The sequence below is a fragment of the Sus scrofa genome, chromosome 8 (genome assembly GCF_054392235.1).
Source record: "Sus scrofa isolate SSC_HxYL_T2T_F1_AM1 chromosome 8, Sscrofa_HxYL_maternal_Yorkshire_Landrace_v2.0, whole genome shotgun sequence".
NCBI lineage: Eukaryota > Metazoa > Chordata > Mammalia > Artiodactyla > Suidae > Sus > Sus scrofa.
Window position 1 is genome coordinate 71,716,592 of NC_139390.1, and position 13,193 is coordinate 71,729,784.

At 35.4% G+C, this 13,193-nt stretch overlaps 1 protein-coding gene across 4 annotated transcripts in view; it reads right to left on the reverse strand.

Moving 5' to 3' along the window:
- Window positions 1–13,193, reverse strand: part of UBA6 (ubiquitin like modifier activating enzyme 6) — an 88,182-nt gene that overhangs the window by 48,904 nt on the left and 26,085 nt on the right. For all 4 annotated transcript variants that reach the window (XR_014812616.1, XR_014812617.1, XM_003129053.7 and 1 more), the window contains 5 exons: window positions 10,789–10,869; window positions 7,735–7,857; window positions 5,434–5,557; window positions 2,305–2,408; window positions 74–136 (listed from right to left, as the gene is read on the reverse strand). Coding sequence is in view for 2 of the 4 variants with exons in the window: in XM_003129053.7 (XP_003129101.5) it covers window positions 74–136; window positions 2,305–2,408; window positions 5,434–5,557; window positions 7,735–7,857; window positions 10,789–10,869 (495 nt within the window). In the remaining 2 variants the exon portion in view is untranslated. The remainder of the gene's footprint in view (window positions 1–73; window positions 137–2,304; window positions 2,409–5,433; window positions 5,558–7,734; window positions 7,858–10,788; window positions 10,870–13,193) is intronic.

Consider the following 13,193-nt stretch of genomic DNA (forward strand, 5'->3'; position numbering starts at 1 on the left):
TTATAATCTTTCAGTCCCCATCCCCCACTCTGCTGCTTCTTCAAATCTACAAATAAGTCTAGTGTTTGTTTACCTCAGGTTTGCTAAAATCCGCAATAAGGCACTTTGGATGTTTTATCTGCTTCTCTAATGGTTCCTAAGAGAGAAAAACAAGCAGAACAAACAACAAATCCACTATTACTTTGGAGCAAGCAAGTAACTACTTAACAAACTATACAGAGCAGTAAAAGCAATGGCTCTCTCCTAAAGGTCTGAAATAAATAAAGTTGGGCTAATAATGTTTTAGCTGAAATAGAAAATAGCTACCATTCCCTGGTTAACCCATTTTATTATCATACCCTACTTTTTGTTAATGTTAAATGCAACTAGACAACCTGCTCTAATTATTAATTTTGGAAGAAATGGGGAAAACATTTGCATACTTGCAAACTCTATCATTAAGAACTATCACACTTTTCTGATAACAAGCTATCAAGACTTGTTATGACTGATATGACTTGAATAAATACCTCGTTAGAATTTTCTATGGAAAGCAAAGAACACACCAAGGCCCAAAAATCCAACCCAACAACCAACCAATTTCTCCAGTCAAAACAAATTCATTCTGAAATTTACTTGAGGCATAAACTGAAGCATCATTAAAAACTGGGGACAAGGAGTTCTCATTGTGGCTCAGCAGGTTAAGAATCCAACTAGTATCCATGAGGATGCAGGTTCTATCCCTGGCCTCATTAGGTGGGTTAAGAATCCAGTGTTGCCGTGAATTGTGGTGCAGGTCACAGATGCGGCTTGGATCTGATGTGGCTGTGGCTGTGGCACAGGCTGGCAGCTGCAGCTCTGATTCGACCCCTAGCCTGGAAACTTCCATATGCCCCAGGGGCGGCCTTAAAAAAATAAAACAAAACTGGGTACTGTGGCAAGAGCAAGTAATGCAGGGACAGATTTGAATAGTTGGAGCGTTTTAATCTGTTGTTTTGAACAAAACTTTGTAAAGGACTTAATCTAATAACTGTTCTGGGGAGTTCCCTTGCAGTGCAACAGGTTATGGATCCAGTGTTGTCTCTGCAGAGTCTTGGGTCACTGCTATGGCATGAATTTGATCCCTGGCCTGGGAACTTTCATAGGATGCAGACACAACCAAAAAAAAGAAATTGACCTGGGAAAGAAAAGGCAATCAAGGAGTTCCTGCTGTGGCACAGTGGGTTAAAAACCTGACACAGCAGTGACTTGGGTTGGTGAAGAGGTGCAGGTTTGAGCCCTGGCCCAGCATGGTGGGTTAAATGATCAGGCACTGTTGCAGCTACAGATTCAATCTCTAGCCTGGGAACTTCCATATGCCATGGATGTGACCATTTAAAAAAAAAAAAAACTGGCAATCAAGTTCTTGATAACTTGTAAGAAAAAACAGAGCTATATTAGACAGCTTATACTGAGAAGTAGCCTAAGGATTTAAGCAGCAGGAGGCTCCTTAGAACCTTGATATAAGTAACCTCTACATTCTCTTTAAACATATGTGCACATTTCCAACATACACATGGTTTCTCAAAATTCAAAAAGTTAAATTTAAATACCTGGATTAACAAGTATGGTAAAAGAAATATTCTCTTACTTAAAAAAATGTAAATAATTCAATAATAAAACAAAACATACCCTAAATCAATGCTTGTTTAATCTTTCAAATACGTATTAGTTATAGCTTTTGTCTTAGGAAGTAATTATAAGAAGTATGATCAACTCTTTGATGACTCAGAAAGGTGTACTTCCTTTGAGGTAACTTATATATCTCAATTATATGAGTTGGTATTGCAGCTATAATCTTTTTTTGATATCAGTTTATTTCCACAGATCAATTCTGTTTTCCTCAAAGGAGGTACACAAATTAAAAAACAAAATCCATTCAGCCTTTGAATTAACTGGTTAACTGAGCATTTATTTTATTTCTTTTTTCTCTTCTGCCATTCTTCTGCAAAGAAATATATTTTTTTTTTTTTTGTCTTTTTGTCTTTTTTTTGTTGTTGTTGTTGTTGCTATTTCTTGGGCCGCTTCCGCGGCATATGGAGGTTCCCAGGCTAGGGGTTGAATTGGAGCTGTAGCCACCGGCCTAAGCCAGAGCCACAGCAACGCGGGATCCGAGCCGCGTCTGCAACCTACACCACAGCTCACGGCAACGCCGGATCATTAACCCATTGAGCAAGGGCAGGGACCAAACCCGCAACCTCATGGTTCCTAGTTGGATTCGTTAACCACTGTGCCACGACGGGAACTCCCAAAGAAATATTTTTTAAGCAGAAAAAAATTACTTACAAAGCAAAATGTTTTAGGAGTCTTAACTTGAACAGCGATGCCTCCGTGTAAATAAGGTTCCAGTCCTGTAGTATCACCAATGCTAAAAGAAAATGGTGATATCACTAAAAGGAGAAAAAAAAGAAAAAACCATTAAATACTGATATGAGTATTAAAAATTGAAGGCTTATTATCATAAAGATGTCCATTTTCTCTAAAGCACAAAATTAAGAAGATCACAGTCAAATAAATCTTTTGTTTGGGGGTGGGCAGAAGTACGGGGAGCTAGACAGATTATTTTTCCAATATGAATATAAGGACTTAAGCAAAAATAGCCAAGAAAACTTGGAAGGGAAAAAAAAAAAGGAATGAGAAGTACTTATTATTAGATATTAACATACTCTATAAAGCCTCAATAATGAATACACTGGGATACTGGCAGGAGCAGATAGGCGAATGGAACAGACCAGAGAATTCAGAAATAGACCCAGAAGAGAGACAACTAAGATGGCAACTCAAACCAGTGAAGAAGAGGTAAGGTTATTCGATAAATCTTTTGGAAAAAGAGACATCTGGCATATTATTCCAAATAAATAAAAGTTTTAAATGGCAAAAAAGGTGCCAAAAATCATGCAAAAAAAATTTCTTTAGAACTCTGTAGTAAGGAAGGTTTTTCTAATTATGACTCAAAATAAAAGCAATAAAAGAAAAAAATGAAAAATCTGACATTAAATACACACAGTAAACACCACCCCAAGCAAAATCAAATGCCAAACCAGAAAAAATATGTGTGACTCATAAACAAACAAACAAACAAAAAGAACCTCAGCAAATATACTGTATATATTAGGAGTTCTGGGGAATGGTTATGAAAATGTTTAACAACTCAGCAAGAAAATGGGTAAAGGACAAATGATTCACATTAAAGGAAAAAGAAACAGCTCTAAAACTTAAGATACTTAATCTCATCCTATATATGTAAAATGCAAATTAAAATTATACTATATTATTTTCAATCATACCATGAACTACTATGAGCCATAAAGGGAAAAAAAAAGACTGTTCTGCAATTACTGATGTGAAAAGACCATCTAGATGTTTCATTTTTTGTTTATTTTTAAAGATATTTCACTTAATGAAAAGGCAAAGGATAGCTTTATGCTTAATATGCTATCTTGTGCATAAAAATGCATATGGAAACCTTGGACATACCAAAAACTAAGAACAGTAAGAACAAGTGGGAGCTAAAAGTGGGTAGAAAAGTTTTCACTTATCTGCCTTCTACTATTTTTGAACCATTTGCTTATTCAAAAAATTAAATAAACAAGCCTTATATATTAGATAGAAAATGTTGGCAGAGCACATATAAACATAGCTGTTGTTACTTCTAGAGTGGAGGGATGGTCTGAAATAGTACTCACTTCTAACTCTACTTAAACATACATGTGTATCTAGCATAAGCATATATAATTTTGGCTTTAAAAATGTTTTCAAATGACAGAAAATAACTTTAGGGGGTAAGTATTAATTAATAAATGTTAAGGAAAAAAGTTTCATAAACAGCTACTCTATTTAAATATTCTCTATCTGGCCAAAGAATTCTGGGTACAAAGTGTGTGTTTTCTTGAGTTTCATTTTATGGTATCCAGTGGCTCCTCCTTTTATATATAGCCTCAAGATTCAGGTCCAGCACCACAATCCACCATTGACTGCAGGGACCTCAAAACTATAAAGGATAAACCTAATCAGATGAGTCAATTTTTGCAGAAACAGATACAAATTCTTTAAAATCAATTAGAACCTGTATTTTACATATTAATATATTTAGTCTGGGAAACAAGATCCAATAGTTTTGCTACCAAAGGTTCTTAAATTTAGATCCTAAGTTGTTTTTTGTTTTAAAGAGTTCATAACAGGGATGGATTTTTTTCTCCCTAAGGATCCATTTTGTAGTCATTAAAAGAAAAAGCAATCCATTTATTAGTGTATACACTAACCATATAATTATACTTTCAAATACCCTAAAGATAGAATTACTCTCAGCTGAACAGGTGTGAACATGCTGTCTCTTGGTTACAACATGTCTAGCAGCGTCTTTAACTCTTCTCAACATGGCTGGAGGTCAGTCACAAACTATGCAGACTAATGCTGCTATAAATTTATTATCTTCAACTTCAAATGGGCCCTAAATGAAGTCTGATAATTTTTCTATTATTAAAAAATGCTTACTCTCCTCAAGTCTCTGGCCTTGACATCTTGCCTCTGACCTTTGGATCATGATCTCATCTGAGTCCACTAACAAAACAGATTCCTGCAACTTTTTGCCAATAAACCCACAAACCTGCCTGCAGTCAATCCATCCATCCCTTTTATCCAAGCCATTGAACACAGACATGTATCTTCACCTAACACTTCTCTGTCATCTCACCCGAAGAGCCTATACATGCTCATTATCTTTCCTCCCAGACCTGCTCCCCTTCTTGCACTCCCTCAGGTGTGAATAAATGTAAGTTGCCAGAATCTTCATTCGCCCTACCATATGAGATAACAAAGTTTCCTCCTTGTCTTTTTTTTTTTTAAACAGCCACCCCTGCAGAATATGGAAGTTCCCAGGCCAGGGATTGAATCCAAGCTGGAACTGTGACCTGTGCCACAGGTGTAGCAACCCAGATCCTTAACCCACTGTGCCAGAGTGGGAACTCCTTGTCTTAAGATTTTGCTATCTCACCTCCCACTGCCAGCCCTGCTATATTATATCTTGTATATATTATCTATATCTTTATTATATCCAGTTCCTTGAATTCTGCCTTGCTTCTTACTGTCTGTCTCTGCACAGAATATTCTTTTCACCACCTTCCTAAACCAACATAATCTTCAAATTTTAATCAAGACACCCTGTCCCCACTGTTGCTACACCAAGTAGGTTTCCTTGCTCAGCTCAGAATTCCTAAAATGCATTTTCTCTTTTTACACCATCATTGCTTGAAGTTAAAATCTCCTTACTTGAACTGGATTTTTTTTTGAGGCCAAGAACTGGATCATGTCTGTCTGAGTTGATGGTGTGTTCTCAACACTGAGTATAGTGTCTGAACAATAAATGTGCTGAACAATGAATAAGTATATATAAATTAGTAAAACACATAAACTTACCAGTTATTTGTTGTGTAGATCCATTTAAGCCTGTCATTCCATTAATTTCTCGAAATGTTAGGAATTGTCCTGTTTCAAGTTTGTGAGGATGATTTTCAAGGCAAGTGACAATGCCAGGGTTAGCCTAAAAAAAAAGAGTAATCTACTAAAAACCAAGTTCATGTATTCCTTTTTTGTACAAATCCCAAATCCTACATAAAAATGACCATGTTTTCATAAAATTCTCAAAACAACAAAATTCCAAGCCATTCTTCTCCTTCTATAGTAAAAAAAAAAGTATTTAAAGAACTATCACAAGAGTGACAAAATTGTCATTTTATTAAGAATGCTAAAAATACAATTTCTATGTTTGGGGGGAAATAGAGATCCCTCAAAAGAATTCAAATATTCATATACTGGAGTTCTGACTGTGGTTCAGTGGAAAAGAATTTGACTAGTATCCATGAGGACACAGATTCGATCCCTAGCCTTGTTCAGGGCGTTAAAGATCTGGTATTGCCATGAGCTGTGGTATAGGTCACAGACACGGCTCAGATCTGGTATTGCTGTGGCATAGGCCAGTGGCTATAGCTCCGATTTGACCTCTAGCCTGGGCAATTCCATATGCTGTGGGTGCAGCCTTAAAAAAAGACAAAAAAAATATTTCATGTACCGAGAGCTTCTTGAGACTTACAAAAACCATTATTAATAATTAAATACAAGTTCTAAAGTCATTTATGAAAGACTCTGTGTACATAAAAGATGAGTATAACTTTGAAGACGAGAGAAATATAAGGGTGAAGGACAGAGATTTAAAGCTAGGAAAGTGGTAGTTTTAAGCTTGTCCAATACCTTAAAGCAAAGAAATATTATGTGGTCCCTCTTATCAGGATAAAAATAGGAAGAAATTGGCTTATCTCAACTAAGAGGATAGATGTGATAGGTCAAATAACTGGAAATTTTCTAGTTGTGCATAATTAAAAAAAAGTTGCTTGAATAAGGCAATAATATTTTAATTTATATAAAAGCTAATGGAATTAAAATTCTTTTTCATAACTATAAAGATCCTAAAAATTATCTCGGTGCTGAATAATTTGAGAAATATAATTATGATCACAAACATATAGATAAAATTAATGTAATGTGGGTTTACTAATACCTCAAGAAGAATAGAATTCATAAGGAGAATTTGCAGATAAGCTAAAGGGGAACATTTATGATATTTTCTCACCCTTTATGGATATCTCCATATTCCCAGCATTATTCAATTAAAAAAAAAAATCTTTTTTTTTTTTTTTTTTGCTTTTTAGGGGTGTACCCACGGCATATGGAGGTTCCCAGGATAGGGGTCAAATCGGAGCTGCAGCTGCCAGCCTACACCACAGCCACAGCAATGCAGGATCCGAGCTGCATCTGTGATCTACACCACAGCTCATAGCAATGCCGGATCCTTAACCCATTGAGCAAGGCCAGGGCTCAAACCTGCAACCTCATGGTTCCTAGTTGGAACTCCCAATAAAAGAAAATATAAATGCAATACGAGGTCCCTTGGAGCTATGATATTCTGAGGGACAAACTAACAGTAATTAGAGAAGGTAAAAGGCTGAACAATAAACCATTCTGTAAGCACAGAGATACACAAAATAATTTTTCAACGAATTCTTCTTAAAAAGGGATGAGAAAGGCAACATTACATGGGATTTAAAATAAAGCATGAAGATAGAAGGACAAATACTATTAGGTCAAAGTATATTATCATTTCCTTATATTTGGTTTCTTTTTAACTTTAATACAAAGTTGACTATAAAGAATGCAAATAAAGTTAACGATTTAGGCTAAAAAGGGTAGTAAAAATAGATCATAATAATTTCCCCAATTCTTTTAAGGAATAAAAAATTAAGCTTGCATGTTATTAAGAGAACATGCTTAGAAAACCTTTTTGTTTTGAAGGTAAATTCTCCAAATAATGTTTTAGAAGCAAAAATCAGAAACGCTTTTGTCTATGATGTATCCATCTTCCTGAAGTCAGAGTGTTGAGCTAAGTGACTCAGGACTTACCTAGTACATCTATAATCTGATACAAATAGTTCAGTATATAACTCAGGTCCCAAAACAACATGACATAAAACAAAATAACTAATCTATCAATTATTAAATAATGATACAAGGAATCTAGAACATGCTTTTAATATCCCAACCTTAAACAAATAAAAGATAGTATTGCCTATTACAATATTTTGCTAATATCACCTTTAAAAAATTTTTCATATTAAAAAAAAATCAATCATATATATATACAATAATGATCATATATGATCATACTTGCGTTATATTTGAAATGAAAATTTCTTTTGGTTCTTCTCCTGTTGTATCTAGAACTTCAAATTCATCACCAAAATCACAAAACAACCGTGACCAAACTCCATGTACATCTGCACAGATGAACTGTGAAATGACAAAAACAAGTTCAAACTTATATATTTATACAAGGAAAAAAAAAGCTTAACTATCTTAGGCTCCTTTGTGACAACTGTAATTATAATTAAGCATTGAGATATAAAATAATCACAAATAGGATAAATTATTTACTTGTAAACTGGTTTCAAAATCAAGGATTTTGGTATTTGGGACTGGATATCTAGTGTTTTAAAATTAGAAGCAACCGGAGTTCCCATTGTGGCTCAGTGGTTAACGAATCCGACTAGGAACCATGAGGTTGCGGGTTCGATCCCTGGCCTTGCTCAGTGGGTTAAGGATCCGGTGTTACCGTCAGCTGTGGTGTAGGTTGCAGACGCAGTTCAGATCTGGCGTTGCTGTGGCTCTGGCGTAGGCCGGTGGCTACAGCTCCGATTCGACCCCTAGCCTGGGAGCCTCCATGTGCCTCAGGAGCGGCCCAAGAAATGGCAAAAAGACAAAAAATAAATAAATAAAATAAAATAAAATAAAATTAGAAGCAACATTGGCACATCATCATTATACATTTCTATAACTTTTAAATAACAAAAATTTCTGCCAAGCACAGTATATAAGAAACAGATATTTTGGTTTAATGGTCTAGCAATGAATTCCTAGTTTTCATTTTAGAAAAGGAGAACAGAGTCCATTCACCAAAAGCAGTAGAGTTCTTTTTAAAAAAATTATAGTTGATTTACAATGTTGTGCCAATTTCTGCTTGACAGCAAAGTGGCTCAGTTATACATATATGTATACATTCTTTTTAAACATTATTTTCCATCATAGGCTATCCCAGGAGACTGGATATAGTTTCCTGTGCTACACAACAGGAACCTTGTCTATCCATTCTAAATGTGCAAAAGCCATAGAGTTAACAGAAAATGAAACAGAGCTAAAAAAGCTGAATAGGGTCAACAGAAAAGGGGCTGAGGAACCAACAATGCACACTGAAGTCAAGAAAGATAAAAATCACATAAACACAATCATAAGTGTTTTCTGAAAGTGATTTTCATAACACATAAGACAATATTACTGTACTGTTATTTTTTTAAATTGATAATAAAAAAATTCTTAATCTGTAATACATATGATCCTGTAAAAGTGTTATTTTTCTAACAAAAACTAAAATCTCTTCATATCTGGGTATAAGAATGTATCCCATGAAAATGATTTCTACTATCTATTACATGAGGTAGTGAAACCACTAAAAGCAGATTATTTGCTACTTGATTTTGCACTCCCTTAACTGTCAAAATGTGGGTATCTATTACATTTTTTTTATGAGATAAAGCTGAGAACCTTAGAAGCTTTTTTTTAAGTTTAAAAGCTGCAAACTCAAGGACAATTTCTTTCTTTACAAAACAACTTTAAAGTATGAATATGTGTATCAATCACATAAACAGATTTGTTTATAACCTAGCGTAATTATTGCTAAACTTCTGTGTCCTTTTCTAAGTTTACTGACAACTCTGTATCTTGTTTATCTGCTTGATTTAAATCATGAACCAGAACACAAAAGTTCTATGAAGTTTAAATAAGCTATGTAAATAACCACAATCCAAAAATTTTCAGCACACCTATTTTATATAGTATGATGATGGCTTAGTGCCTATCTCGAAGGAACAAAGGACCCCATGAAATACATGGAATTAGTAATAATGTATTCAGTTACAGGGGATGAATTGTGATTTTTTTCCTATCTAAAACTCTTTCCAGTCTTCTCGATGTCATCATGACTCACCTAATTACTCTGGACAAAAATCTAATAGTCATTCTTGATAATATTTTTCCTCATGCCTCTCATCCATTTTCACTTTTTAGCCTTTTTTTTTTTTTTTAAACAAAGAAATAACTCAAATTCACTGACTTCTCATAATCTCTACTCCCACTTCTTTCCTGCACCTCTCACTTGGACTGCTTACGGCAGTCCTAAAAGGTCTAGTCAACTCAACTCTAAGAATTCAAAAGTTCTTTTTTGGTTTTACGATCACTTGATAGTCTCAAAAATTATTGACAACACAAAGAACTTTTGCTCATATGGGTTGTATCCACTAATTTTTACTGTGCTAGAAAAATTAAAACTAAGAAACATTTAAAATACAAGAATATCACACACATTCCATTAGCTGTTCGAGCAATGGTATCACCATCCTTAATGCAGACTGGGGAAGTTCCACAGTACCCCATAAGAAAATCAGAGTGAAAAAAGCAAATAATATTTCAGTAATATAGAAAAATACTTCAACTTTGCAGACCTGATAAAAGGGTCTCTGAAACCCTCAGTGTCCTTGGACCACACTTTGAAAATTATTGATATAGTCTATTCCCTACACAGCATAGCCAGAGTGATCTTTTAAAAACATGAATGAGATTAAAACTTAAAGGTTTAAACCTCATACATTCTCAAAGATCTGTTAAGACATGGCCCTCTAACTACTTCTGAACCCAGCCTCCTGGGTCTTTTACTCCACTATTCTCTCCTCTTCACCCAAACTTCATACAGGTCAAACACACTAAGTGGATTTTTATACATCCTTACCCTTGCTATTTTCCATGCTTTGAATGAAAATTCTTTCCCAGATCTTTACATAGCTGGCACTTTCTAATTATTCAGGGCCCCATTCAAACGTCATCTCTTCAGAGAGAACTTCCTTTCAACTTTAATCTCTGAGAATCAGCACTGGCCCCCCTCCCAGCATCTTTTAAATGCTTCACCCTTTACCTAGCTTCTTTTCTTCACAGGGCTTGAAATTATGTACTTATCTGCTTGTTTATTGTGTATCTTCTCTACTAGAAGGCAATTTTCACAAGTAGGAAAATCTGTATGTCCTATTCACTAATGTATTCCTAGGGCCTACTTTCTAATAGTGAAAGTACTTTTCTTTTGATAAACTACATGTCATTATTAAGCAATACTATTACCTTAATTGGAGGGCACTGAGAACGGCAAAAGTCATTGATCTTCTTCCTCAAGGGAAGTTTGATCTCGGTCAATACTACACACTGTTGAGAAGAATACAAGAAGTTAAACGTTAGAAAATAAACAATTATCTTGATAATGTGCAACTTCTAAATCAGAGGCATTTCAGTTTACATTATACAAAATATACACTGTTTTCCTGGTAAAAAAACACTATCCTATTGTATTCCATTTTAAGGTCAATACCTTTAGAGGTATGGAACAACAAAAGTAAAAGTAACACATAGCCATCTCTAGGTATCTGCAGGGTACTACTGGTACCAGAACCTCCCATGGACACCCAATCTGCAGATGCTCAGGTACCTCCTAGAACATGGCCCACATACTGGGGAAAACCTGCCCACATGGAATTCCATTACTGTCATAGGTTTCACAATTAGAAGCAAACCTTAACATCCTATAGGGTATTTATGCACCTTAAATGGTTGGAGATTCTGCTTTATCTGTTATTGCCATGGAAATACTAACCTAGTTATCCGAATATTAATTTGATACTGGGTTAAAAGACAATTAGAGATATACCAGTTGGTTTAGCTTTTTTTACATTAGAGATTCAACAGATTCACAATACAACAACTTTTGTTTTATGACAGTGTCATGAGTGAAATCACCAAGTTGTTACTCAAGATAGCAAACTTTTAAAAAAGATTGCAAATTATAATTTTTAATGCTTACTTTAATTTTTTATCACTCTATGAGATGAGCAGAGGAAGGTTTTATAATCAGATTTTATCAGAAGTAATTTATACTCATAAAGGTCAAATATTTTCTTAGGGTCATTTGTCTATCAAGTGGCAAAAGCAGATGGAGACTCAGTCCAGAGCTTTCCTTGTTACTGGTTCCCATGAAATGGATAACTCAGCTTCACTAAAAACTTTCAGGTATGAATTTAGTTTTATCTAGCTTAGAAGATAGTGTGCTTCCTATAGGGAAGTATTCCTCCATGGATCTCTTACTTCTTATAAACCTCTCACTGGGTATGACATGAATGCAAGGCTCTGACCACTCTTTACTCTGGCAGTTTCTCAGGAGTGTATTTGCCTTGAGTGCAAACTTGCGAAATGAGATAATGTTTCCCCCGGGACAAAGAGCAAGCAGGATTGTTCACTGCTTGCTATAAAACAGCAGGTCCCTGAGCTCAATGTTCCTTTCCTCTAAGGAACCCACCATACGTGCAGGCATCCACTAAGCCCTCTGCACTAAACAGGTGGAATTGGGAGGACGGAAGAAGGAAACAAAGCAAATATGATACTCATACTTCTTACCATACTCTGAATAATAAAGTCCTTAGTCTCTGACCCAGGAACCTCATGTTTTCTTCCAGCAGCCATGAAACTGAAATAGGCTAACTTATAAGCTTGTACATAGAGTAAAATCAAGTCATATTAGACCCAGGACATACTGAATTTAATTTGTGTTCCACTAATGCTGGAAAATTCTCAAGCATAATTTATTTGAATATTGCCTTTTCCTAATGTTCTTCTAGAAGACAAATCTCATAAATTAGACCTTTCTGTTCAAGCTCTCATTTCTTTTCTCTTTAATATTTTCTCTTATTTCTGTCTGCTGTAGTTTCAGTAATATCCTAAGCTCTGTCTTTCAATTCATTAATTCTTATTCCAGCTGTATCTATCAACTGTTTAATCTATTCATTGAGAGTTAATTTGTTTTTAATGGCCACACTCGTGGCATATGGAAGTTCCCTGGCCAGGGACTGAATCCGTGCCAGGGCTCACTATGCTGCAGCTACAGCAATGCCAGATCCTTTAACCCACTGCACAGGGCCGGGAATCAAACCCATGCCTCTGCAGCAACCCAAGTTGCTGCAGCTGCATTCTTAACCCACTGTGCCACAGTGAGAACTCTGACTTAAATTCTTTTTTTTTGGCACACAGAAGTTCCTGGGCTAGGGATCAAACCCATGCCACGTCAGTGACCCAGGCCATAGCAGTGACACCACTGGATCCTTAACTGCTAGGCCACCAGGTAATTCCTTCATTGAGGTAATATTTAAGACTATATATCTGCCTGATTGTTTTCGATAGTGTCTTACCTTCATACTGTAAATTTAATCCCTTCTTTTAAGATTTAGTCAACTTGAATATCTGTATTTTATAGCCTTTATCTAATAATTCTATTATGTGAAGTTCTTGGAGGTTTAATTCCATTGTTTGTTATATCTATTGACTCTTGATCATGCTGAACTGCTTTTTCCTGTCTTATTAGTCTATATTATGAACATAACCTCATAGGGGCTTTATATAGCAGAATATACTGTGGTGTGGTTGAGGCTATATTCCTCTACATCCTTCAGTTTTGTTTCTGTCTGGCATTGCAGAGTATCACC